Source organism: Fusarium graminearum, chromosome 1, assembly GCF_000240135.3.
Source record: "Fusarium graminearum PH-1 chromosome 1, whole genome shotgun sequence".
In the NCBI taxonomy this organism is placed as follows: domain Eukaryota; kingdom Fungi; phylum Ascomycota; class Sordariomycetes; order Hypocreales; family Nectriaceae; genus Fusarium; species Fusarium graminearum.
The window spans coordinates 9,366,265-9,392,465 of record NC_026474.1 but is presented as its reverse complement, the minus strand read 5'-3'; the positions used below and the strand labels follow the sequence as shown (position 1 = coordinate 9,392,465).

The window sequence follows — 26,201 nt, the reverse complement described above, 5'->3', positions numbered from 1 at the left end:
TATCATCTGGCTCGGTTCTAATGAGTGGCTATTTGGTTGGGTATATGGAAGGCCTCAACCAAAACAACCCCCTCCACAAAGAGTTCAAGGTCTGCCTTTGACTGAGACATGGCAGTCAAATGAATGGCTATAAAGTCTAGATTCTCAGGACCCAGGCTTGGTTTGGGGATCGTCGCCTTTGAAAGATGTCGTAATTGTACAACTACAAGCCAACAACGAACAGGGCACTTTCTCTCTCTCACACACTCACTCACTCGTTGACTTGCTGCACTGCAACCAGGATCATTGGTTGACAGACACAGACTCAGTATGGAATTCAGCCGTTTATTTCCCAGCCGTCGTCAGTCATCCTTGTTTCATTCTACGGACCCTTCAACAGCCGCCATTCCAGCCAAAAGCCAAGGAGATCGGGCCCTTCATAGCCACGTGGTTTTCTACACCCGAGGAGCAAGGGTCTTTTGGTCTAACTTTGTTTTTTAGGCCGTCTTTGCCTTGGTCCTCCCTTCTCACCGGGGCCAGAGGGAGACAGTGTGCGTATATTTGGCTCAAAGCATGTCACTAGGCATGGGCAGCACGAGGTGCTGAACCATGGAGAAATAGGGCACTAGGCGAATGCAGGGAAAGACGAATTGGACGCCCGCTTAGGAGATATTTGCTAGGTGAGAGTTTGGTGAGACCAAAAGGCTAAGGGTAGTTCGAGACAGGGATGGATTGCTTGAGGAATGTGACTGGTTGACGCAGCTATCACCAACTGCCTTTCTTCCCGTCGTGGTCTTTTGACAGGAGATCCCCTCAAGGTGGCGGCTAAGTAGTAGAGTTTCCCGGTTACAGAAGTCCATGGTCTAGTTCAAAGTCACTTGGTTGGATAGAGCTGGGTTGAATATCGTGCTGTCCTCCTGCATTTTGATGTTACGTGGTAGCGGGTTTGGCTCAGCCCAACGTCTTATAATCGGAAAAAGAAATTAGGGCATATGGTTTATTTGTTTTCTTTTTTCTTTGTTTCAAGCACTGAACTTTGACTGACGTGCATTCTTAGACTGCGACATTGTAGTTTGTTGATGAATCTTTAGTATCCTCGTTGGCTCGCATTCCACGTACCATCAACTATAAACAAGACTGCCGAGCTGCTTCCACCTGAGACGTCATACCTAGTTCTTTTTCCTTTCCGAAAACCCGTTTTGTTGAAAGTCCAAAACATAACTGCCAAGTTTAGACAAGACAGCTAAAAGCTAGACTGAAGCCGTGTAGAGTTTCTGTGTATGTTGTGTGCCGTGTTCACTCAGGCACATGTTGACATGAGAGAGTCATGTCATTCATACCTGGAATAACTTGTTCCTGATCGAGGTTGATGTAGGGTCTGACTAGAATAACGACGAAAGTGGTCCGCTGCTAGTCAAAGACAAACCAAACCAACTGACATGATACGATCCACAACACCAAAACGATGGACATTGGGATAGCGGGTCGCGGAAGGAAAAAAAGAGCCCTGGCTACATTGGGCCGGCACCGTTTCTTATTTTCCTTGTGTGAATCTGGCTCAAGTTAGTCCAGGTTTAGTTTGGACGCCCAGTTTCTTCGATCAGGCCACCACAAGATCTGGTCGAAGATCGAACCGCCATGTCTGAGAATTGATGCCCACTTTGGAATGGCGGCGTGTGCCTCGCCTCGGCAATTGCACAGCAGTTAGACCCAAGGGCGTGTGGTGAGAAACAAGAGAGGTGAGATGTTGGTCTATGAAACCCAGGCTGGGGCTTACTATGTCCTAGTTGTGAGACAGAAGTCGCCTCTGTGATTGGGCATTTTATCTCCTGGGTTTCTCTGTCATTGTGCCCAGGAACCAAGTCACTCTATGCAGAATATATGTCATTTTTACTACGGACAAAGGAGAGAGGCGATGTTACCTCGGCTGTATCTACATGATCTGTCAAGATATGCGGATATATTGCCGATTCGTTAAGTCTAGCTCAGCCAGCCTCGAGTCTAGAATGTCGCCCCATAGTGGTAGAGCGTAGTAAGCAAATATCCGTACTATGTAGATGAACCAATATCATTCCGGTCAGCGTCGGTTGTTAATCACATCCGTTAGTTTCGAGACAGGGACCAAGAATATTGAGTCAAGATCAGCACACCGCAGTACATCTAATCAATCACCTACTATGTATCTTGAAGTACTGATCACTGTTTGGAGTTCAGGGTTGGGCGATGATGAGTGAGTCAGTTTGTATTGTTATACATACAAGTCAGGATAATTCACTGCTAATATCAATGTTACTGTGATGCTCATCTCAACAATTCCTCCGGCTTCCGGACTTCCGGACCCGGCGGTTAAATGCTGATATATCCAAGCCGTGTCGGCCCCGAGATTAGCTCCAGATCGGGATCGGGATCGGAGGACCGCCGAATGTCGTTAAGATATACCATGTCTCGGTCCTTCTCCTTCTTCCCATGTCTGTCTCTACCACAATGTCTTAGTTGACCTTTAGCGCTTCCACTCACATGATCACGTCGCCGTTTTGACAGGTTAATCTTGTTTCCCTGCTTCTGAAGATCTCCAGCTACTGCGGCGAACTAGACCAACCCCTTGTTCGACTCGTCCCAGCATGGCATGACACATTCTTACATATCTGAAAAGAAAGAAAAGAAATCCTACCAATAATCGATATCCGTGCGTACCATGTTACAGATCATCAACACCCCCATCCTCGTTAAGCGGGAAAAGCAAAGACAACAAACAGCCTCAAAAATCCGAGACTAGACTAACCTTTTGTCGATAATGACAAGTCTCTTTTTAAATATCATGTCAAGACGTAGGGCGAGCACATTTAATCTCACCGGTCCGCGCTAGACCCTTTCGCCATGACCGGTCAGGGACCCTTCACTTGTCTCGTCAGAACTCCCATACTCTCATGGGACATGTCAAATAGCCATGACCTGATTTTGGTTTCCAAGTCAGTTTATTTAACCTTTACCAGAATTCCAGCTGAGAGGGAGGGAGCCAAGCGAGGCAAAACGAGGGGCAAGGGCGGGGAGCTAAAAAAGCAAGCCGGAAAAGCCACAACTCAAAGAAAGACTGTCTCTATCAAACCAAACAAAAAAACGAGTAAACCTAGAACCATGTCATTTGTTTCTAGAAGGGGCCCGTGGGATGCAGTTTTAGTCTGCGGCACGGCACGATGAACACGGCTGAGAGTTCCTAAGAGTTTGAGTTGAGTTTCTCTCACATACCTACTCGATACTAGACCACTTTACTAGACCCTCACGCTCAGGCTTTGTTTGGCCTTGACTTTTGACTCCTGCATGGAATCCGTGAGCCCTTACATCGCGATACCTTGCTCAGAAATGGGGTAAAGATCCGAGCGCACAGATGTTGATTGACACGTATCGAGATAAGTCTTTACCCTTGAAGCCCCTGACAGGCCACGCTCAACTGTGTCGTGCAGCATGATTTGTTCGCGATCCTGATCATCGCAAGGCTGACTAGGAGGCCCGAGTCCCGAGCCCCGAGTTCTAAGCCCGAAAACGACTATCCCAATTCACTGTGAAGGGTCCATCAGCGAGTGAGATGTTGGTTCATATGAGTGAACTTGATTCTATGCTCAAACAAGTCAGACGAGTCATGCTACTGAGATTGAGACACAAAACTGACACCAATGAATCAAATCCAAGTAAATATATTCTTTTTGTGGATGTGATAGGCTCGACTAGTTGTGAGATAGCCTTTGGCAGCAACAACCTCTGTGCCGTGTCTCAATCGCGCCCGCCAAAGGGCCAAGACAGTGCAGTATTGGCATATCCTGAGACCTATTCGTCGAGCTTCACGTCAACTCTGTCTAAGTACATTCATTATGATCAAAGATAGAAAACATATAACAGAAAATAGGACCAAAAACTCCGACCCAAGTGCAATTTTGTTTTGTTTTGTTTTGTTTCACGATGCCATCACTTCTTGGCCATCGATCCACTCGCTCTTTCGTTTAAGGGAGCCGTTGACAGTTTCTGTCTCTGCCGCGTGTGAGTTCCCGTTTGAGCCGTTGCTTGATCCGCCGCCGCAACCTCCTCGGAAACCATTGAGCAATCGTTCGAGACCGTGAATGCCGAGTCCCGCAAAGTTGCGGCCGGCCGTCTCTCGCTCACCGATGGCAATGACGGCGCCGATAAGATCATGGTTGATCTCGTCATTGACTACACTGTCATGGTTGTATTTGGGGTGTATATCAATAAAGTTGCGGATCCATCGGGCTGTGGTGTCAAGATCTCCTCGCGCTCGCTTGGAGATCAGGTCGAGGTATGTGGACAGGTGGCATCTAGTCGAAACATCGACGTTCACGCTATCGAGGTAGCTCTCGACGATGGGGATCAGGCCAGGAAACTCGCCCGACTCAGATCCGTTGATGATATCATTGACGGTCATTTCCTCAAACTCGTGCTCTACGGGACCACCAGGGGATGGGGGTCGACTAGGATGAGCTGATCCGGGTCGACTATCGTCACCGAACGTGGTGTTTGCTCTGGAGGGGCGGCTGGGGAAAGGGTTACGTCGGAAGTAAAACTTCTCCTTCAAGACGGCATCCACCTCGTGCGCACGCTCCATGTTTTCGTCGACCTTCTTGATGGGGATGTAAAAGTTCAGGTCAAACGACAGAATTGCACGCGTGACTAGGACCATAAACACCGAGAATGCGGCATTCTCAAAGTCTGTGATCTGGATCTCCATAGAGCGGAACTCGACTCGCCAGCCGATGCTGTTGTCAGCAGGTGGTGGCTTAAATCGCATATGCTGCCAGTTGGTTGACTGGATGTTCTCGAAATGGTCCGTCTTGTTGAGATCCAACTCTTGGAGATCCTCCTCAAAGACAACAATAGGATCACGGATGAAGAGATGAGCGAAATGGGTGGCCAAGCGATCATCCATGCCGCCTTCAAGGAGTTGGCGTTTGATGTCCGAGTCGTACACCAGATCTGGATCGAGGTATTCATTTCTCAATCGTGGATCGATGGCGATATATGTCGAGTTGGATGCATACCGCGACTTTGGTATTCTCCTGACACCTTCTGTAAGAGGCTGTCTAAGTGTGAGCAACGGTCTTTGAGTTCGCAAGTGCAAGATCAACACATACCTTTTCTCCCAACTCTTCTGGTGTTCGACAGTCAACAGCGCGGCTAATCTGGTTCCATCGCACGTCTGTGTTGGCAACAAAGCCCTTATAGACGGGTGTCGCGGCGGTCAATGCCAGCATAATGGGACCAAGAGGACTCAGTTGGTCGTATAGCATTCGTCCTTCGGTGATATTCTTAGCCTGGAAGGTGATCTGGAGACAACAACTGCCCATTCCGAAAGCCATGGCGTCCATGTGGATAAAGTCGTCAGGGGCAGCTCCATTCCGCACATCGTCGTCTTCGGGCCAGTCATACTTGGCAAGGTTCACAGTGGGATCCTTCCAGGGTTTTGGTGTGTTCTTGTCGTGAAAGATGGGAACATTAACCTGAACCTTGCGGCCTCGCCGAGAACGAATGTTGGCTGCTAGAGTTGGGAATCTGATATGGGGGTTGGCGATCTCATCGGGGACAAACTGAGAGCGGAGACGGGGTCCTGAAGGTGGGAAATAGGGATCGGTGAACTGTCCAGGCACGCCGATCTGGGGGTAAGTAGTCAGTGTGATGGGATACTCTGTGGAGAGCATGTGCTCCTTGGCAATCTTCCTCCTCAGCTTCATATCAGGTTCCACGTCGAGAAGTTCCTTGAAGCCGATGCCCCAAGGCTTGCCGGGAGTGGCTTCCAACATGAAGCGACCAAACTCGGGATGGAAAACAGGAATAGTTCTTTCCCTGTACAATGATCAGCGGGGGTATCTTAAGCATGAGACAGTTCTCAACTTACGTCTTCTTTTCAGTTGTGGTCGGCTCTTGAAGTTCCGGGACGCAACCGCCTTGCTTCTTGAGGTCTTTGTCTGCGGCCAATGCTTCAAGAATCTGTGCCTGACGGAGAGACAGCAGCACTCGCTTGTTGTCCTCGGAGTAAACTACAACAAGATATTCGACCTCATCACCCCAGAGAAGAGCATCGCGCTCTTTACCCTTGGCTTTGTTCCATATCTCCAACAGTTGCTAAACGCACAGGGGACAATCAGCAACCTGTGGCATGATGCATCACTACCTATACAACTATTGGCGCATAGTGTATAAGAGTTGAAGAGAGTGATTGACTTGACTTACCTTGATACCCCATTCTCTAACTTGAGGGGCACGCTTTTTGGCGTCAGGCCAGTCGAGGGCCGTTCCCAAAGCCCTGAGGTTAAATCATGTCAGTGTATTTATTCTCTTATGAGCAATATTGCCATGCATGTGATCAAGACTTACAAGAGGCCCATGATGAGAGAAAGAGTGAGATTTGAAAGGAGGATGAAGATAGAATTTTCGGATCCAAAGCCTAGAGAGTCGCTTAACCGCGGCGGCCTTGGTTTAATCGGAAGGCAGATACTCGGAAAGATTTGCTCAAAATGACGAAATCCGGTTAATGAGATGAGGTGAGAGATTGGGGTAAAACGATGAGAGTCTTTGGTCCGGGTCAAAGACTGTGCCTCGACGGAATATAATGTATGACAATTCGGTTCCGAGGTATATAACTAATGTTTTAGTAAAGGCGAAATCGGCAGGTGGGCGCTAAATAGGCGTAATAAAATAAAAGTCGTCCTTTTTTTTTCCTGTCCAAAGATATGCTTCCCCACGATGGATGTCGGAGTCTCGGGGTTTATTGTCAGAGAGCAAAGAACTGTTTTTTTTTTCTGTTTTGATTGGGAACTTTGAGATAACCAGATGAGGAGTATTCTTATCAGTCAGTGGTATTCCAATGTTCTTTTTTCTCGCAGGGAAAGAAGAAGAAGAAGAAAGGCAAAGACCAGTTGATCAATCGTCGACAATAGTAATGATAAAAGTCGAGCGACGACCCGAAAGGTGTTGACAAAAAAAGAAAGGAAAGAAAGCCTTCAACGTCAAACGTCAAAATGCAAAAGAGTAACGGTCCGTGTCGATCAGTAGGGGAAGGAGACGATGGAAGAGTGACTGCCTCCGCAAATTAAAGAAGAAGAGTACCTACTTTAGGAAGGAAAAGCTTAATAAACCATCCCCCGTACCGTACCGTACTATCGACCTATTTCTTCTTGTCGTGTTTGCCAGAGACAGAGCCGAGATTCAAGTCCAATTCCGCGGGGTTGTCAGTTGTCAAAGTAAAGAAAAGCGCCGAAGAAGACCAGTTCCAGTCCTATCTTGGGGGTCTACAGTGGATCTTCAAGTGGAAACAAGTAGACAAGTAGTTTTTAGTTATGTTCTTATCATCTGATTTCACTTTCTACTTTGTCAAACTCTCTCTCCTTTCATCCTCTCATGGCTCTTGTATCGCATCGCATCGCAAAGCGGAGCGCATTTTCTGCTTAGAAATCGACTGAAAAATATCAAATCGGACAAGGGCCAGATGGTGCCATCGCACGCTAACTGTAATGGGTGCAAGTGACCGGACCAAAGCCGGCAATCTTGAGCGGTTTAAAGGTCCAGGGTAGAAGGGTGACCATCAGACATGTAATGCGATTTGTCCATCTTTTCAATATATCGCCATCACATACCTATTCTATAACAATTATACCAATCCAATTCACTTCTGAAGCATCTTCTAGCTATGTATTATTGCCTTATAAATCTCATGTCAATATTGTACAAGCCAGCCCTGCCACTTCAAGTCCGACGCCAGAACAACTCCGTGTAACCGAAAGCCGTTATGCTTACAATAGCATCTCCAAATTGCTAAGCAATCGGTTCCTTAATGCAGCTGATCGTACGTAAACCCACAGGCCACGACGTTAGACTATCCGGCAATTCTGCAGCTGTGAACAGTCAAGACAATTGTGTACACAAGTTACAAAGGATCCAGGAACTTCCAAGGCATTGACACAAAGACCACAGTAAGCTTAAACGTGCCGCCAACACTATACATGCATGAACCTACTCCATTGTTGTTCCATCGTATATTCCAGAATGGAAGAAGAACCATATGAAACATGCATTTCGTTTCCCCAGAGTTCTTACCTTGCCGCCGCCACATCCCACTTATAGTAGCCGATTGGATTTTACCAGACTCCAATTCAATGCCGTCATCTATCCATTAATTCATTCCAGAACAAACATATCCGAATCATGTCCGTCGTGTTGAATTGCCTTGTTGTACTTGGTCGATCCCTCAAGTCCGATGTGAGCTTGTTTCAACTCACACAAGATCAACAGTAACTGCATACCAAGTCGGCTGGGTCAGCAGGCCGGGTGCAGGGAAATAGTTTACCCCGGATCCTACACGTCCAGGATATTTCATTGGCAATCATTTCTTCCCACAGAGGTCTAGATCTCTCCTCTTTGAGATGTGGTACCAGAGAGCCAACCGGCTAGAGCTATTTCACGAGTCACGCGGCACTACCCAGCTGTATGTGTGTAACCAACAAGGTAGAACTGGTATGCGGAAAGCGTGGGCAAGGTATTTGATTGGTATGGCACTCGACAGTACGATTTTGCATCATGCAACAAATCTGCTATATCACCCAACATCCTCGATTTACCTCATATATCACCACGAGTGGCTGACTTACCAGACCATCGGTCTCCTGATTCTGCATGCTTGACAATCATGGGAATTCTCATCTTTAGGACTTGCTGCACCAACGTTATGGAATGGAGCGCAGTCCTCTAGCATAGCTGGTAAAAGTTAGCTTTCCATGCTAAACAGCTAGTCTAGCGAAATATCGCTCTCAATCGGCGTGAGACTTTGTTATCAGTGTTCAAACTGAATTAGAGACGGCCTGGTTTCTTCTTACGTTCGACGAGTGTCGTGCTCCAACAATGTCGCTCTTATCAACTGCCGATGAAATGATGCACTGGCACCGATATTGATGCCCTCCAAACTTTCAAGTAACAGCCAGGACAGTCTGCCACAAGCCACCACGAGCTTGATGCACTCTTACAGGACTGTAACGCATCTCTGCATTAGCAGCCGCTTCGGCTGCGGGGGGCTATCAAGCTTCCGGCCGAGCCAGCAAGCCGAACTCTATTGCATACCAGGCTATCACTAGCTAGAATCCGTGCGGATTTCACAGCTCAGGATCCAAGAGGCGTGCCGCGCGCCTCATTGATATTCCCTTGGATCGAGAGATCGACGTTGTGGTACTGGCCGAAGCAAGAAAATAACAAGTCGCTATGACACAATATCTCGGTACGTATCTCAGGGAAAGGTGTAACATTGATGATACCGAATACATCATGACGACATGACTGGGCAATAAGGAAAATCGACTCCAGCAACAACACAAAGACAGCGCAATATCGTAGAGCATGCCCGGAGACAGAATGCCGGCTCTGGTGTTTGCAGTATTGGCTTCCGTTCCTAGCTCGATGGGATGGTCCATGGCACTAGAGAGTATGCCATGTGAGCGATGTACCCCTAGCTCAAGCCGCATTTCATGTGTTTATCGAGGTGAACCAAGCCAGCCAGTCAACCACACACTCCTTTACAACAATCTTTCAGTCGTCGTTCCAATGCTAATGGAGAAAGGGAGATAAGTAAGAGAAGAGAGGTGTGAAGCTACGACACTCTAACAAACGTCAGAATCCCATCAAGCTCACCCGGCCAGACACCCTCTTACCCATAACAGCAAGCCCCACCGATACCCTCGATATCATCCAAGCTTACTTAGCATTTTCATGCTCTGTCAATGGATAGAGATAGCTTCCTAGGCACGGCAGACCTGTTAGTGCCGCTATGTCGAGTCCAAATGCCCAATTGTGGCTCTCTGGGAGGACCCTGGTACTTGACGACTATGCGCTGGGTGCCAATGGATGTTGATTTCAATGCATCGCATCAGGGGGACAAACCAGTCCCTGACGATCTTGTTGAACACTGTATGGATAGCCTCTTAGCAGAGCAGATAAACAAGGTCTTGCGGTCGGACTGTTTTGGGCTTCCAATTTCTCTGATTCGGTACTTCTGTGGTGCTTGAATAGAAGATACAGCACAGATCAGCACAAGTCTCGGGTAACAGACATAATCAATGCGACGAGTGTGTCTGCATTGCTATTGCTCTCCCCCTCATGCGTGATGTTTGGCACAGTATAGTTCAAGCCGTTGATTCAGTGTTGTTGTCATCCATACAGTTCATGTACGACGCACCGTGGCAGCATATCAAACGTTGATACTGGGCGTTGCAATAAGTGACGATGAGGTTCAGTAAGACCAACCCACAATATGCAATGCACACGTGAAAGCGACAAGATGAACTTGAAAATTAGTAACAACTGGGTACGAGGCTCTGCACAACATACTACTGCTTCCTAGACAAAACGCTGCCATCCAGTAGATAGATATTGGACGAGATATGGAGAGATAGACACGCCATACGTGGGTTTCGGCCCATGTACTTATGACGTGTTATTCAACTAGGCCTAACCCCGCTATCCTCATACAGCACACCAGCCAGCTCTGGATCTGCCAGCAACCACCCAAAGCCAGCCAACCATCTACCTGAGCTGCTAAGTATATCCATGTAACCCCACTACGGAATAGACCTCTCAGGCTCTCAGCTACATCATACCCAACTGCTCTTCGGCCCCCCAATCAGGCACGATCCCCTACCACGGCCTGCGACCCTGTGGCTCCTCCAACAAATCCCCCCGCCAGTCTCAGACTTGATCCCTTCAAAACGACGCTTGACCGTACCCGTACCGCTTTGCACTGCACTGCACCATATCGACAAAAGAGAGCAGGACTGCAATTCCTTGTCCTTCAACTACAACGCCAGCGTTCCAGCACAAATCACCTTCGCCATGAACCCTCACCAGAAGAACAAGGTCGACGTCAAGGTAAGCTGCCCTCAGGAAACAAGCAACCTCACAAGACTCAAGCTCCCCTCTATTCATGACTCAATGCCCGCGATAGCATACACTCAAAACTCGCCCGTCAATGCCGTTCACTCACCACAACCTCTGCATCGATATCACCTATAAGCATTCTTCGACTCTTTTGCTAACGACATGCTCCCTTGCGTTATAGTCACTCACTCCCGAGGAACAGCGTCTCTTCCGTCTCTACGGCAAGCTGCCCTCTCGATCCGACCACTTCGCAAAGCATCTCAAGGACCGCAAGTATTTCGACTCGGGTGACTATGCCATGTCCAAGGCCGGCAAGGGTGATGGTGTTGACGCTGGTGCCGTCGGCTCTCAGCATCCTCTCCCCGAGAACATTCCCCACCTGTCATCCCCGGTGAACGGCTCCGGAACCAACGTCCCCAAGCACCACGGCTCCGTCCCCGGCATCCAGGCCGGTAGCCCTATCAAGGAGAGCAGCTTCCTCAAGAGCGAGACCAGCGTCGACGAGACTCAGGGAGACAATGTTGACAAGCCCCAGGGTGCAGACGCAGCTGCTGCACCTGAGCCTGTTGCCGCCGGCGGCGAGGGCATCCCCATCCGAAGATAGAGAACATTCGTAATAACAAGCGAAGAAATACGCGGCTTCAATAGGAACAACGGAATAGTCTTTTTTTCATCATTGTTTTTTTTTATCATGCACAACACGAAATGGTGGTTTGTACGAAGTCTCGTGCGTGGGCTTATAGTGGATTGCGATATCAGTTTTGACGACTTACGAGTATCGCACAGTTGGCGTTTGGGAATTGGCAGACAATCTGGTTCGCACGCACAAAGGGAACATATCTCAGTCTGAAATCATCAGCTAGGCTAGGTTGTTTGATAGCGGGAAGATGGGAGAAACATCGCCCTCTCCGCGCAGAGTCATCATGTTCATTTGGTATTTTAGTTACCTGCTTTATTTTCCGAAACAGCCTCTCTATTTCCTTTTTTTTCTTCATGTTCACATGTAGTATTCCTCAGACCCATCATCCGTTTATGGCCTTGTAGGGGTGACCAAATGTCCAGATACCATTTGGACTGTGTAGCTTGTAATTTAACCCTCAAGGGCCTTGGTCGCCATCTCCTTGGCACCCTCAAAGGTCTTGTTTCCACCGATGAAGCCAGCCGCGTGGACAAACACGCAGCCAGGAATGCCGCTGATGCCATCAAGCTCAGCATCCCTGAAGCCTCTCCAAGCCTCAGGGAGCGGCTTTCGGCTCGTAAAGGAGTCCTTGCTCTCGGGCACGCACTGGATGCGCCACTTGGCACCAGGCTCAGGCTTCTCGGCGTACAGAACGTAGATGACGGAGGGGGTACCATCCTCGAGAGTGTACAGGTGGTCCTTCCAGGGGACAGACTGGCCTTCGAGAATTAGGATGCGGCCCTGCTCATCGTATTGTTTGCGCTTGTTGAATGCCTCCTGGACAATGGTGCGGGCAGGTAGCCACGAAGCGGCATAGTTGTCGAGATCGCGGTCGAACTCCTGACCAATGCGGCTGCTGGCCTCGTTGAACTTGGCATCCTCAGCAGCCTGAGCCTCAGCAGGGTCGGAGGGAGTTGGGTCGTTCCACTTGGGGTTCAGACGTCCGACAACGGCACCGAGACCGAAGGCACCCTCGCTGAAACGCTTCTCAATGCCAGCAGCGGCAATGGCAGCGGGGTCGTAGACAGAGATACCGTTGTCGTGGGCATCAAGGGCCTCAACAAAGTTCTCGTACAGCTTCTTGTAGATCAAATCGACATCGGGGGAATCCTCAGACAGTCCGAGGCGCTCAGCAACGATGGCACGGCCAAAGTGCAGGAAGACCAGACCTGCACTAGAAAGCTTTGTTGGGCGGCCAGGGAAGGTGGTGTTGAAGCCTCGCTGGTGGTGGTCGAAGCGGCGCTTCTCAGCATCATACTCTCCACCGACATCGACGACGGTGTGGCAGGTAGCTAGGACAGCAGGGTCGCGGGTACGGACGAGGTCGGCGTCGCGGTATGTAGGAAGCCGACGGAGCATGTGGACGGCGAGGGCCTCATCAGCGTGGAAGTGGCCGCTGTGAGTACCAATGAGGGGGCCGTTGCCCGAGGTCTTGACGCGCTTAGCTGCTGATTCGGCCATTGTAGCAAAGAGACGACGGTACATATACTCTGCGTCTTGTGGTTGTGTAAGAGAGAGAGAACGTTAATGTGGGGGGAATAAAAAGTCGTTGCTGGAGGTGTAAAAACGCGGGGGACAAAATAAGCGGTACATAATGGCACTGTACTGAACCTGCCTGCGGCCAACACAAATAATTGTGTTGCAATAGATATCATGTATCTTCGGATTTGATTTCCTCCTGCAAACTGTAAAATTGGTTTGCACTGGGAATGAATACTATTCAAGTTTCAGATTCTCTTCCTTTCTTGTTGTAGCTTTAACTGTGGTGCGTAGACTCAGTTTGGAGGCATTGAATACAGTCAATTGATGTGAAATATGTGTATCAATCAAACCCACGAAAAGCCTCTTGATACGCTGCCTTTAAGCGCTATATCTGACTCTATATTTCTCCTTGTATCAGTCGGCAGTCTAGGAGTTATATCAAAATGTAGACCCTGATATACTGGATCGAAGGCGAGCCAATCATAGTTGATGAATTACACAGTCCAGACCCGCCTCTAGAAACGTGGTATAGATATTATCAGATCTGATTTAGATATAGTTCACGCCATTAATAACGTTTATTAATTACTATATTATTCTGGTCACCCGATCTAGAGATCTATAACTGCCATCGGTATAGTTCATGAGGACTGTTTATTGGAGACCGCACTATAGGTAGCCACCGAATCTCTGCCTTAGTAGTCTTGTATGTTCCAAGTGAGTGTGTGTATTGGCAAAGCCCAGCCTTTCCTCGAGAGCTAGAAGATCAAGCCATTATTGACTATTCGATTTGTTAGTAACTTTCACTACCACTTGTTAACCAACAAGGTCTTGCTAAGGAAACAAGTATTTGATATGACCACATGTCGATCGTCCACTAGGGATGATCAAGAAAGGGACTACGGACACTATATTTGAAACTACTTCAAGTGCCGAGATGACTGATAACAAAGCTCTGTAGATCGAAACTTGGCAGGTAATAGCAATCCGCTCTCCTCTGTACTCTGTAGGCTTTTGCAGTTTCGTTGTGTGTTCATGAGCATCAAGCAGACCAGTGCAAGATTTCTACTAGTCTTGTAAGCGAGCGAGCGAACGAACGAACCCGATGCCTACCGTCCTCATACAACACATGGCCCAAGCAGCCATGTGGCCACTGGGCTGTAGCCATCGTCAAAGCTCTGCTTCTGCAACGGAAGCGAGGCGAAGGGAGGCGAATCGAAGCGAAGCATGGGCCTTGGCCGCGGGCTGCTGATGCGCAACACCCATTACGTGTGCAATCATGGCATGTGTGGATGGTTCAATTCGAGTGTCATATTATATATGTATCTTGCTCTATATATTTACATAACCAGTCCCTCGTTGTTTTACATCGTGTCTCGTTATGAGCACTAAAAAGAAAGGAAAAGCGAATGGTTAGCCGCCGTACCCTTTTTTAATTCTTCTTAGCAATCAACTAAAAAGAAACCAAAACAACACACTGGTACGCCTTAGGTATCATGCAATGCAATGCAATAAAAAAAAATCAGTCTGCCGCTCGGTCCTCTCTTGTTCCACTTCTGCTCCAATATGCGCCTTGTGACTCTGAAAACCCATGACTCGTCACGAATACTTTTTTGTGCACTGATGACCGCGGAGCTTTCCCGACATGTTTTCAGCCCCGCCTGCAGGCGACGTTTCCAGTTTTGCAGCAACCGAGTAGGGGTTCAAGCGATTTGGGCAGATACGTAAGTGGGCTGTGGAATGCCCATGCACAATACGCACGCACGTCGCCTGCCAGAGGGAGGGAGCTGGCGTAAGTGTATTCCAGAACAGATGGTGGTGGAACAGGCCTACACCAATCGTGCCGGCCCACCTCTACCAGAATGCTGCTGTCATCTTGCGGAAGTGTAAGTGACCTGATATCGCCCCAGAAATGTCCAAACGCCGTATATCCGTATATATTTTGAGAAATGTCGAATACTTGTGCACATAAACTCGCAATTCGAAGACCGGGGTTTATTATAAGATGAGTTGCTTGAGATTACGCTGGATAATCATGTCCTGGACAGAGGCCATGGTGATTTTGAGCAGATTTGTATCGGTGGCGTTGGTGAAATGGCCATAGATTTCCTTTTCGGTGTTTCGGTTCAGGGCTTTGAACTTATCGAGGAAGTATTTGCTGGCCGCCTTGTAATCGTCCTTCGGGCCATGGTAATCAGTAAAACCGTGGTTTGAGATGGGGCTCTTGGGAAGCTTCTCCTTGAAGAGGTCCATCTTGTTGAGGAACAGGATAAGTGCAGATCTGGCAAACCAATGGGAATTGGCAATTGATTCCCAGAGCATGAGCGCCTCGTTCATTTGGTTCTGCATAGTTGTTAGTGATCCGTGATATGCCCAAGTTTGTGAAGTACTGACCCCATCCTTGTCCTCGACCAAGCACTGGTCATAACCACTAATTGCGACCAAGAACAACAGGCAGTTTACGTTCTCGAAGCAGTGAATCCACTTCTTTCGCTCTGATCGCTGACCACCAACATCAAACATACGGTAGGTCAACTGGCCGAGGTCGAAAATGGTCTCTGTGATACCAGTTGTACGTAGTCGAGATCGGAGAAGATCTTGATCATCTGGAACATAGTCTTCTCCCCAGAGTCTGTCAATATCCTCAATAAAGCTTCCGAGCATGTCAGCGCATTGTTACACACGTTTCAGTTCAGCTGTGGTGGTGTAATACGTACTAGGTGAGGTTGTCATGTAGCGCATATTCATTTCCCATTCCAATGGCCGTCCGGACACCACTGTCGACCCATAGCGCCTTGACGGGCGCGAGATAATCAGCGGGCATCGGATCGTGTGGGCTAATCTCGTGGTCGACAAGGATATGAGCCATGTATTTCTGTAACAATTGTCAGTCGCCGTGGATGTCAACGGACCGATTGAGTCGCCAGCAGAAGTGGTGGTGTTCCTGCGATGGCTGCCAAAGTCAAGCGGAATCGGCTTACCTCGTTGTCGGGACTGTCGAAATGAAGGTCATGCTCGCCCATTGCCTCAGCAATAATCTTGAAAGATTGAATAATGTTGTTGAAAATCACGGGCTTCCATTCTAGCTTCTCGTTTTTGGTGAAGCCTTGGGAGTAGATGAGCTTCATCTGCTTGAGGACAGTAGACTTTCCAGATTCTCCAGCACCTGTTGAGCGCACGCAGCATGTCAGTCTCGGTTCGTCTCAGCGCGCGATGTGACGGTTCCTACCCAGTAGGAGGAGCTTAACCTCCTTTGATAGTCTCTTTTCATCTTGACGGAGTTGCTTCTCGATCTCGCGGGATCTCGCAAGGCCGCGATCGCCTTTGTCTCGGTTTCCGAAGCACATTGTGTGTTGTTGAAGCGACTGGTCTGGTTGGAGCGAATGCGAGACAACAGAAAAGATGGTTTCGACTGAACAGGAGCGCAAATCGGGGTCGTAAGCGCGTAAGGCTATGTATATATGATAGTAGAGTTGGAGCTGTGATGCAAGGGCCGGAGTTGACCAAAGTCAAGGCCTCAAGCTGGGTATCGTAGGATTAGGAGACGGAGTTGCAAGACGAGGTCGCGAGAACAGCGGGATACCCGGTCGAGTCACGTATTCGATCGAGGGTTCGGTTAGGATGGCGTTTGAGACAATGTCTTGACGGATCGGCAAAACCAGTAGGGCTAGCTAGGTGACGCAAGACGAAGCCAAAAAATTTCCTATTCCCGTTGAATAGCAAACAAGAACGGAAGAAGAGGAGGAGCTTATTCTCTCCGGGCGTGTTGGTTCAAGTAAAGTAAATATACAGAGAGGGTGTGGGGGCAAAAGGAACGATGGCAGGACAAAGACGGCACTGGACGGGATGGGTTGGGATAGGATAGGATAAAGCGAGCAAGCCAAGCGGGTTTGAGACAGGGAACTAGAGACGGGTCATTTAATTGTGTATTGACATCCATCTAGCATCCATGGATCACATCCTACCTAAACTAGCACGCCTACCCAAGGTAGGCAAAAATAGAGAAGTTACCTCACTTTCCACATCGTCCCGTCATAAATCAAGTAGGTTACATAGGTAGTACCTAAGACAGGGACGGCAAGCATGGCAACGGCACAGTGCAACAGATGCATGTAGCTGGCAACCTTTTCTTCTCTTACAGCACCAGCACCAGCACCAGCATTAGCTGCTCTGTTCTTCGTAAAGTTGCCTCTAAGTATCCGCGCTTTCTTTCTTTTCCCTTGAGCCTGCCTAGGGCCCTGCAAGCTAAGGTTTTTTTGGCAGTGGAGTCGCCCCTTTGGAGCGTACCTCTCTAGGTAGGTACCTACTTTCAACTCATTAAGGTGAGAGTGGATCTCTTGACAGGCGGAAGGAAGCTACTGCACCAATTGAAGTGCCGCGTGCCGTGGCGTTCCTACCTAAAGCATACCGTCCGTTCCCGGCGATACTATGGATGTTAAAAAAAACTTCCATCTTGGCTCGCATTCGCACCTGCCTCGGTAGGTACCGAGGCAATACACTGTTTGAGAATCAAATCGTGTCAGGAGATATACTGAATACATCCACAGTTAATGCACTTTTGATGGTTCGTCCTCCATGCCTTTCAAGCATTTTCTTTCAAGGTTTATCCTCGTCTCCATCAACGGACTAAAGTCACCTAAAAGCCCCTTGAAACACGAACCCTTGAGGGTTGATGACGGGTAGGTAATGTACTCGCTATTCGGAACCGTCAATAGATGCAATTATGTCAACGAGTGGCTCAGCACTTACACAAGGGTTCTCTTTGCTTTTTCGTTTTTCTTCTTTCTTTTCTTTTTCGTCTCCATCCTTCGATGCAATACAACTCTGGAAGGCCATCCGCGATTGTAAGACCTCCACTCAGTTACATATTGCGTAGGAAACATTGCTAACGATTGTAGTTAGCAGTCCAGGCCCCATTTAATACCACGAGGTGTGAGTGGATGCTAGCTGCGGATGCCGATGCTGGTAATTGTAGCGTAGCAGTGAACCTCAAGAGCGGTACAGTAAGTACCGTGCATGAGATGAGGCTTGTCATCAGCAGTTGCAACTTACAACTAACTGATGTGCAGGGCTCTCTACTCTGTACACGCAGTGCGACATAACAACTCACTCGACGATTCCATCTGTATTTGGTTGGTACCTATGATAGTTGCCAGCCAAGCTGGTTAGCTGTCTTTTATCTTCTTGATTGAAAATAGACTTCTAGTAAACATCAATAGTCCGTGCTCCGATTGCCATGTTGTTCAAGGCCGGGCAGACTGCTCTAGGTAGAAACTCAATGTCAGGCTCAGACTCAGACTCAGACTCAGACATTGACGGTACGCAGCTTGCCTGGCTGGGCTGAAATTGGCTATACGGCGCCCATCCACTGACTCGAATCGAGCTGGCAAAACATCGCAGAATAAGTGATCGACATGTGCTAGTCCTGGCATGACGCCGCTTCGTACTGTACTATACAGAGCACAGAGTAGTCGCTTGTACAAGGCTGTGCCGTGGGCTCATTTTGGTGACCCCTAATTTCTTACGAATACTTGTCCAAACAACACAACGCACGGGCTCAGGTTTAAGAGGATCAAGAAGCAGAAACCGAAGCAAGACGACGAGCTGCCTCCGAATTTCCCGAAGAGAAATTCCAGTGATATCCACAGGGTACAGAGCAACTTGACTCGATCGTGGCAAATGGTGGGCCTGTTCAGTGAACAAGGAAGTTCTACGACCACATACTAATCCTCATCCGTCGTCTTGGTCATCGGATGTTGAGAAAAAAGGTGCTTTTTCAACTCAGTACCTGAGTCTCAAACGAAAACACCAAAGACCTATCCCCATTCTCTAACAAGGGCTGCTCGTGCTCATCTCTTACCCGTCCACCTCGACTACGGCGCCATTCTTTTCATTGGCTTCCACTTCCCAGAACGTGGAAACCTGGCTGATGACCCTTGCTCAACCTCCAGGAGTTCCTCTCTTTTACCCTGGCTAACCCACTCATTTCCGTTGACGGTTGCAGGGACCGCTCAACATCATATCACACCATCCCACATCACACGATGATGATAGGGGAACTGGTTCTTAACAATTCACATATCCGAGGTTCATCCTTGAGTATTGTTCTCAGCCTCAAACGACCACCTTCAGCTAGGTACATAGAATAAGCAACGACTAGACGTTTAGCTTGTGACTTGTCAAAATATCCCGAGAGTGTCCTCAATATTAAGCCCAAACCATTCTCTACGATACATCATCTCAACCACCAACACTACTAAAGCACTGCATTAGCGTCTCCAAACTCACAGGTGATTCAGCATGGAATTGGTCGCGCTAAAACAGGGAAATTCGGAAACAATGTTCAAAGGGGGATAGCATATTTCTGTGCCCACTACACCTGAGAACAGTCTGGCTATTGGCACGGATATTTTCTCAGGTGATGAAGGGAAAACCAGAGGTTCAAATCTGTGGTAAAACACCGGCTTTGGTGTAGACGGGTCTCGAGCGGGAAGAGAAAAAGGTTCCCGTTCTTACGGATATTGCAACAGAGATCAGCAGCGTTTCTCTTAGTCGATGACATTGGACGGCAGAAAAATAGGGGCACGCACTTTCTGCCCTGTAAATAACTGACTTGTCGTTTAATCTCTAATAGGAGAAGGAGTCGCGAGCAAGGGTTACCCTCGGATCCAAGACGTCCCGAAAAGCATACATACTTTATGAAGCAAATGCTGGAGCCTCCTGCATAGCGACTTTCTTTGTCAGCTGAACTATGGTTGTATGTATACGATGTACGGACGGATATAGGAAAGGTTGCCTAGCGTCCGCCCTCGATCTACATAATTCGACGATGTTATCAATAGCAAGAACAGATCTCCCGCTCCCGGTGGCTGGCTGACTAGACTAGGGTTATCTATAACGACCATTAGACGTCAACAATGGATACATCTGCACTAATCGGGCATCCTTGAGCCTCCTACAGTCTAATGTTATTCCTGACTTGGTAGCATCTGGCTCACATGAGCTCGTATAGATAGAGTTTAGCAAACGGTTGGAAAATCGTAACAAGATAGCAAACATACATAGAAGTGGCTGTTTGCTACTGGCTTGGTTATGCCGTTGTTACTATTGATTGGCTGTTGCATCACGATGAAACAGGATTCTTGTCATCACATACCAATCTGAACAAAGAGGTCCGATATCTAGGATGAAAAGCGAAGGTCCAATTGGAATTATCCATGAGCATACGAGCCAAGCTATTATATCCGACTTCAAGTAATCGTTACACTTGGGTTGTTGCGGCATCCTTGCGGCACATATCCCTCAGATCGATCATATACTTTCAACCCGCTGTTCTAGAACAATCAGGGCATGTAATGTTCCCAACGCATTAAGCTTGACGTTTTGATAGTACGAACTTTAAAGAGATCTGGCGTCATTTAGTTAAATTCGGAAACCATCGCCGTCAAAAGCGGGTAATAAGTTAGCACACGATTATAGACTTGGTTAAATGCAGAAGCGCTTCATCTAGCCCTGGAATGTCACTGCATAAAAAAGTCCCGCATCCAAAAAGAAGCTTCTTGGGCGTTGCACATGCGTAGTGTATGCGCACGACACTATTGATGAAACATGTTGAAACAAATATTGTATTGTTAGCCTTATGGCTTAATGGCAGGGACTTAATCACCAGCCGCAACATCCGACCCGGTGTCATGCATTGATAGCGGCTAATAGTGGTCTCGCGTGTATTGCGGCATGCGCATTAAGAGCTTGGATTCACTGATATCTATCTTTCATAACAGGTGGGCCATGCAATGAGAATCTTATATACGAGCACGGGCTTGACAGTTGTAGTGCAGACACCTGGTTTGTTAATAGGAAATATGGCTCAATGTTGCAGACACAAAGTCAGTGAGTGTTTTATTTATATACTTCATGATCATAAGGGAACAACACAACATGTGCCCAAGGTTGAGGTATGGTCAAGTGGTATCCGGGTATCAAATGCCCATCATCAAAGAATCCAACCCACGACCTCAGCTTGGAGTCTTTGCTTCAAGCAAGCAAAACCAGGACTATCTAAAAATGGAAACCCCAAAAGTTCAACGCCGCAGTCATGCCGTTCTATTCTAAAAGTCATTCTTGCTCTGGAGGGCATCTTTTGGATCTGGATCCGCTATGGTGATGCATTCGTCTAAATCAATGATATCATCAAAGCCTCAACTGAAGCTTTACTCCAACGCTAATGAAACAATGCGAACCCGAGCTGGTAGTATCTCGTTTAATACCAAGTGTTTTTGGGATCAAGATTGTACAGAATTTTGCAACTCTGCTTCTGGCACATCTTCCCACGATCAAGAGTCTTGAACATGGGTCCATCAGGGCCAGTGACGTAGTGATACTGACCAAAGAAGCGCCACTGGCGAGGATCAGCGAGAGAATATACTTCGTCGCCCCAATGTCCGCGGTAATGGAACCAGGATGTCGGTGCGTGAGGATTCGAGGCTGCGGGAACGAGGCTCAGAGGTTCCTCCGTATCTCCTGGTTCGTGGCCGCCCTCCTTTGTGTAATCGTAATGATAGGCGTAGTTGTTAAGTGATGGATCCCACAGAGGTCCCTTGTCTGTTACATCCTTGAGGAGTTTAAACGGGATGATGTAAGGATGGTCTCCTGGCAGAGCGTACATCGCATGCGATCCAACGGCAGAATAGATGACGGGTCGTTCTCCGCGCTTTTCAACCGCCTCAAAAGCATATGCTTGCCCGCCTTCGTGTTCTGAAAAGAACACGCCTCGAGGGATACCGTGCTCGAAGCGCACCATACAATGCTCCCAATCACCCACATGGTTGCCAAAACGAATCCCCAAAACGGTTTGGCCAAGGTTGTATGAATAGAAGAAGAACCAGAAGGCGTCGACAATGCCAGATCCCTTGTCAACAACGATCAGTACGGCTGGGGCAGCTGAATAACCATTTTCGTCTGGCTTATGGCCGTAGGATTCTGAGCGACGACCGTTTTGGAATTTGCGATGTCTGGGATCCGAAATCTTGTGTATAGGACGGTTCTTGCCGACATCATACCAAGTGCTGGGTTCTTGAGACTCTGGTTGTCCTTGAGGGTTTCCTACAGGTATTTTGGTGTCCTGGTCTCCGTCATGATCATCTGGAAACGGGTTGGGAACGTTGTAATGACTGTGTAGCCAATTGGGTCGTGACTCAACATCGTCGTCGCTTCGGAGAGTAATGTTGCCAGAATATTTGTTTAGTTCATGCAAATTGTGAAGGGTCCATTTCTCAGTCGAGTTGATAAGCTCATCGCCAGCATACGCGGTCATGTGTTCGATGTGCTGGCCTATATCTGAAGGCCAAAACTCCTCCCCAGAATACAGATGAACCAAGGGCGCATGCTTGGTGACATAGTCGGGGATATTCCGGAGAATCCGGCGGCGCTGGTTTTTGTTGCGCTTGTGATCTTGACGTGGAATTTCCTCTGGCTCCCAAGCTAGAGAACGGCGCTTCAGGTCTCCCCATTCAGGCTCCTTGTCTTCGTTGTTCCCACGAGTAGCAGGGTCACTGCGTAAGTGGTGTAGTCCGCATATGCTCATCCAGCGGCAGGCTTGACGATCCAGAAAGTACGGGCTGCTATTAACCCAGCGACGGTCTCTTTCCCGTCTCTCTGGACCTTTATCCGTGGGGTCTAGTATTCGAGGGAGTAGCCATGCGCCGAACGAGACAAGCAACACAAAAGCTAGCAATATTGAGAAGCGACGTAACCAAATCATGGCTATTGCGACGACGAACTCATGCGATGTAGGATGGGTAAGAATTGAGCAAGATAGAGTCTCGAGTATTCGATAGCGGAAGCGGTCGGAGTATTGATCACACAGCCAGAAAGAAGGGTCCAACACAGGATAGGCCGGCTATACAGGCATCACGAACGAAGGAGAGCAAAGAAAGTTGATACCGCTCGCGGTATGTGGTTGTATGTTATGGAGAAGGAAAGGAGAGGAGAGGAAGAAGAAAAAGACTTTAACTAAGTTCATTAAAGAAAAGAAGCGCGCGCAATGGTCATGACCGTTGATCGGCAAGGGTACGGATAGATTGGCGGAGTGTGCGGTGACTGGTTGAGGCGTAACGTAGGTACCCAGAAGGTAGTGAGTGGAGGGAGAGGCGAGGCGAGGCAAGGCAAGACAAGGGTGAGTAATGCAGGTACTTGACCGTTTGGGCAATGGAACTGCAAACTTGCAGCTCTGGACAAGTCTTGGGCGTGTACCCGACAGGATGGGACTATTTCTTGTTTCTCCGCTGCCCATAAGACGCCTATCACCAGGTACTGTATGTTCCAAGTTACCAAGTCTTTACAGGTGTCGGGTACAGATACGAATACGTGGAATGGAATCTACTACCCATTGAATCTGGGGTAATGACATCCATGGACGTTCCATGCGGAAGTTCCCTGCTCAATTAGAGCATGATCCCCAAGTGCCGATGAATGACTTGTTCAGACATCCATACAACAGCAAGCCACAGGCCAAACTTACTTCCGGATTCAGGCATTCTCTGCCAAGGTTTAGAAGCAGCGTTACATGAACTGGTACATACCATATAGTACCTTTTCAAATGCAGCCAAAGACCTCGAACCTCATGCCCATGTGCTTGCTTTCTGTGGAAAATGTTTTAGCGTACCCAGAGTCCCCTCTCGTCCACTAACCACCTCCCAGAGCCTCCATCTAAGAACCCCAGCACTGCTACAACCCTGGAATGGGCCGACTGGTTAGACCATCGTGTCAGAAACACACGCAAATCCGCATTAAACCCTGGGTATCTAAGACCAAGTGCAGGGGTCTGCTAATGCTGAGCTTGCGGTCCCGAGTACGATGCTTCTAATCCTTTGAAAGAATCAGATGTATCTGAATACCTGCCTCTTCACCGTCATTCTCTTCCCCAGCAAATGATCCGTAGTGGAAATAGGATGGATGGATGAACGCACGAGAAAGGCGGGGGAGTTGTGCTGAGTGACATGATCATTCTGTGCTGGCGAGTCACGACACATTTTACTATTCTGTAAGTGAATGATGCCAAATAGGTCTTGGGCTGCAGTCTTACAGAGCAACCAAAGACACTAGAAACGCGGATAAATAGTCACTTCGCTCACGAGACCTCCCCACGGGCTTATGTCACTGGCTACGGTCGTCTGGTTTTGAGCGAGATATCATAGTGATACACATAGACTATAGTAGTAGATAGGTAACTCTTTATTCCAAAGTCTCGAATACAGCATGCAGGCTTGTTCCGGGTTGAATTTAACCGTCACAAAGAGCCGGCGCAATCTGAACCAAACGGTTCCAGAGCCTTGACACTTCTATCACCGCCATGATACCTACAGACTGGAGTGCATGTCCTCGTCGGTGAATATGAAGCGGCTCTAAGCCTAAAAGGCCAATGTCTAATGTTGATCGTATAGCTGTTGGCCAGCAGTAGTCAGTCACAGCCAAGTATTCATAGTCTTTCTCGTATCGACAAAGGGCCCCCCATAACCCTCCCAAGAGACGAAATCACGGCAAGTCATAGTTGAAAGCAATAATAATGCAAGTTTTGTCATTCAATGTGGGCGATTGTGCACCACGGGTATCATAAGCTTATACCTCCTCCCTCCATACACATCTCCTTCATCTTGACGGAACCGACTTCGTCAGACTCGGACATTTTAAAGCACTTTGATCCTCAACTGCGTGACGAATACTCAGTCTGCATTTGACATGTCTTCGTCGTCGTCATCGTCAGTCTCGCTCTCATCATATTGGTCCATCTCGTCGTATTCCCCTCCATATAGATCATTCCACCTGCTTGGGGTAGGAGTCGACAAGTTGCCTTCAGGATAGGAACCCTCTGGATCTCTTGTTGCAGATGGCGTCCAGGTCGTCGAACCGGCCTCTAACCCGCGACCACGACCCTGACCGGCTCGAAGTCTCGGCCGCCCACCCCTGCGTCCACTTGCTCGCCGCCTCTCGCGTTTGGGAATGACTTCCTCTCCATCTTCGTTCAGCAGTCTCCTCCTCCGCCTAGGTTTGTATTCAGGGTCTCTATTGTCCTTGAAGTCTTGTCCTTCACCATCTTTTGCCCACACCGTGACCTGATCTGTCTCGCCCTTCCTCTTCTTGAGCGCCATCAAATTTTCCAAGAATCGCGTCTGCTGAGCTCTCTCACCCGACCTGTCCTTTCCGACGGGAATGCGAATGTTCCATTCCTCTCTGATGGCAGCTAGGGGATCCTCCCGAATAATGTTGGGCTTGCCAATAGTCTCCTTGGTCGCAATTCTCGAGGCAGAAGCGCCCAGAAAGTCAACGTTTCCTTCTAGGCGCCGCAGAGCAGGGAGGGGGTTCTCGCTATCGCGTGATGTAAAGATGCCTTCGGTGCCAACAACCTCGGCCCATGAGCCCTCAAAAGTTCGGCCTTTGTATGATATGATCGGGTGCGGCGAATGCAGTTCCAAAATCTGAATATCCTCAGGTTCGTGGCGGGCCTTGTTCCCATTCTCCTTTGAGTCGTCCGCTGCATCGCCACGATCAACTCCTTTGCCTTTATCGTTGCTCAAGGCTGGGTCAATTTCGGGGTCGTCATCGTCAGCCTCTGGTTCTGGCAAGGGCTCGTTGTCGTTGTCGTTGTCATCCTCATTATCCTCTGCAGCTCGAAGACCTCTCCAACTAGGGTTGTGGTCAAGCCAGGTCTTGTAATATCCTCCTCGACTATGGTGCGGTGTCCGTGGTTGTCTGTCTTTGAATTCGGGATATGAGAGATCGAGTGTCAAATAGTAGGTCTAGCAACAGTCAGCTAATTATGCATGGTACGCATAAAGATTCAATTGAGTAGTACCTCTGTTTCGGTAGTAGAATACTCGTATTCCCATTCTTCTTGATCATCTTTGTCTAATTGTTCTTCAACCCTTAGAACTGCCGCCGTCTCGGCTGAGGCCACCTCTTCCGGCGTGGCCATGTTGTATGCGCCGGGTCGCTTAAATGATGTTGGGATAGTGAATTGGATATGATAAGTCACCCAGTAGAAATTCGGCTTATTGAGAGGGTTTGTGTCAATATATATCCCCGGAAGCGACAAAGTTCGGAAAGTTAATAATGGTTTTGTTGACAAAAGGCAAAGGTTTGGTC

At 48.4% G+C, this 26,201-nt stretch overlaps 8 protein-coding genes across 8 annotated transcripts; 2 read left to right on the top strand and 6 right to left on the bottom strand.

Annotated features, from left to right (window-relative positions):
- Window positions 1-3,928: 3,928 nt before the first annotated feature.
- On the bottom strand, window positions 3,929-6,368 carry FGSG_09991 (glutamate-cysteine ligase; the record flags this gene model as incomplete). Its single annotated transcript, XM_011320602.1, has 5 exons — window positions 3,929-5,062; window positions 5,118-5,826; window positions 5,879-6,105; window positions 6,214-6,286; window positions 6,358-6,368. The coding sequence occupies 5 exons, from the start codon at window positions 6,366-6,368 to the stop codon at window positions 3,929-3,931; spliced, it is 2,154 nt and encodes a 717-aa protein (XP_011318904.1).
- Window positions 6,369-7,575: 1,207 nt separating this feature from the next.
- On the top strand, window positions 7,576-7,939 carry FGSG_13678 (uncharacterized protein; the record flags this gene model as incomplete). The annotated part of the gene is given in 2 exon segments (XM_011320601.1): window positions 7,576-7,825; window positions 7,842-7,939. 2 exon segments carry the CDS (start codon window positions 7,576-7,578, stop codon window positions 7,937-7,939), a joined length of 348 nt encoding a protein of 115 aa, XP_011318903.1.
- Window positions 7,940-10,648: 2,709 nt separating this feature from the next.
- On the top strand, window positions 10,649-13,072 carry FGSG_09990 (uncharacterized protein). Its single transcript, XM_011320600.1, has 2 exons — window positions 10,649-10,890; window positions 11,081-13,072. Exons 1-2 carry the CDS (start codon window positions 10,855-10,857, stop codon window positions 11,501-11,503), a joined length of 459 nt encoding a protein of 152 aa, XP_011318902.1. The 5' UTR covers window positions 10,649-10,854; the 3' UTR covers window positions 11,504-13,072.
- On the bottom strand, window positions 11,990-13,039 carry FGSG_09989 (MYG1 protein; the record flags this gene model as incomplete). The annotated part of the gene is made up of 1 exon (XM_011320599.1): window positions 11,990-13,039. One exon carries the CDS (start codon window positions 13,037-13,039, stop codon window positions 11,990-11,992), a length of 1,050 nt encoding a protein of 349 aa, XP_011318901.1.
- Window positions 13,073-14,493: 1,421 nt separating the features above from the next.
- FGSG_09988 (guanine nucleotide-binding protein alpha-2 subunit) lies at window positions 14,494-16,888 on the bottom strand. The gene is made up of 5 exons (XM_011320598.1): window positions 16,290-16,888; window positions 16,042-16,226; window positions 15,778-15,935; window positions 15,455-15,713; window positions 14,494-15,403 (listed from the first exon to the last, which is right to left on the bottom strand). Exons 1-5 carry the CDS (start codon window positions 16,405-16,407, stop codon window positions 15,059-15,061), a joined length of 1,065 nt encoding a protein of 354 aa, XP_011318900.1. The 5' UTR covers window positions 16,408-16,888; the 3' UTR covers window positions 14,494-15,058.
- A 179-nt stretch (window positions 16,889-17,067) lies between these two features.
- On the bottom strand, window positions 17,068-17,943 carry FGSG_13677 (uncharacterized protein; the record flags this gene model as incomplete). The annotated part of the gene is made up of 5 exons (XM_011320597.1): window positions 17,068-17,305; window positions 17,348-17,363; window positions 17,531-17,558; window positions 17,617-17,755; window positions 17,810-17,943. 5 exons carry the CDS (start codon window positions 17,941-17,943, stop codon window positions 17,068-17,070), a joined length of 555 nt encoding a protein of 184 aa, XP_011318899.1.
- Window positions 17,944-21,320: 3,377 nt separating this feature from the next.
- FGSG_09986 (uncharacterized protein) lies at window positions 21,321-23,643 on the bottom strand (the record flags this gene model as incomplete). Its single annotated transcript, XM_011320596.1, has 4 exons — window positions 21,321-22,786; window positions 23,114-23,371; window positions 23,580-23,598; window positions 23,641-23,643. The coding sequence occupies 4 exons, from the start codon at window positions 23,641-23,643 to the stop codon at window positions 21,321-21,323; spliced, it is 1,746 nt and encodes a 581-aa protein (XP_011318898.1).
- Window positions 23,644-24,781: 1,138 nt separating this feature from the next.
- FGSG_09985 (uncharacterized protein) lies at window positions 24,782-26,031 on the bottom strand (the record flags this gene model as incomplete). Its single annotated transcript, XM_011320595.1, has 2 exons — window positions 24,782-25,855; window positions 25,912-26,031. The coding sequence occupies 2 exons, from the start codon at window positions 26,029-26,031 to the stop codon at window positions 24,782-24,784; spliced, it is 1,194 nt and encodes a 397-aa protein (XP_011318897.1).
- Window positions 26,032-26,201: the final 170 nt, after the last annotated feature.

Coding starts and splice junctions, on each gene's coding strand:
- FGSG_09990 (XM_011320600.1), top strand. CDS start 10,855: ATGAACCCTCACCAGAAGAACAAGGTCGACGTCAAG. Junction 10,891..11,080: donor AGAACAAGGTCGACGTCAAG/GTAAGCTGCCCT, acceptor CTTGCGTTATAG/TCACTCACTCCCGAGGAACA.
- FGSG_09988 (XM_011320598.1), bottom strand. CDS start 16,407: ATGTGCTTCGGAAACCGAGACAAAGGCGATCGCGGCCTTGCGAGATCC. Junction 16,227..16,289: donor GGTTAAGCTCCTCCTACTGG/GTAGGAACCGTC, acceptor TGCGCTCAACAG/GTGCTGGAGAATCTGGAAAG. Junction 15,404..15,454: donor TGGTCGAGGACAAGGATGGG/GTCAGTACTTCA, acceptor ACAACTATGCAG/AACCAAATGAACGAGGCGCT.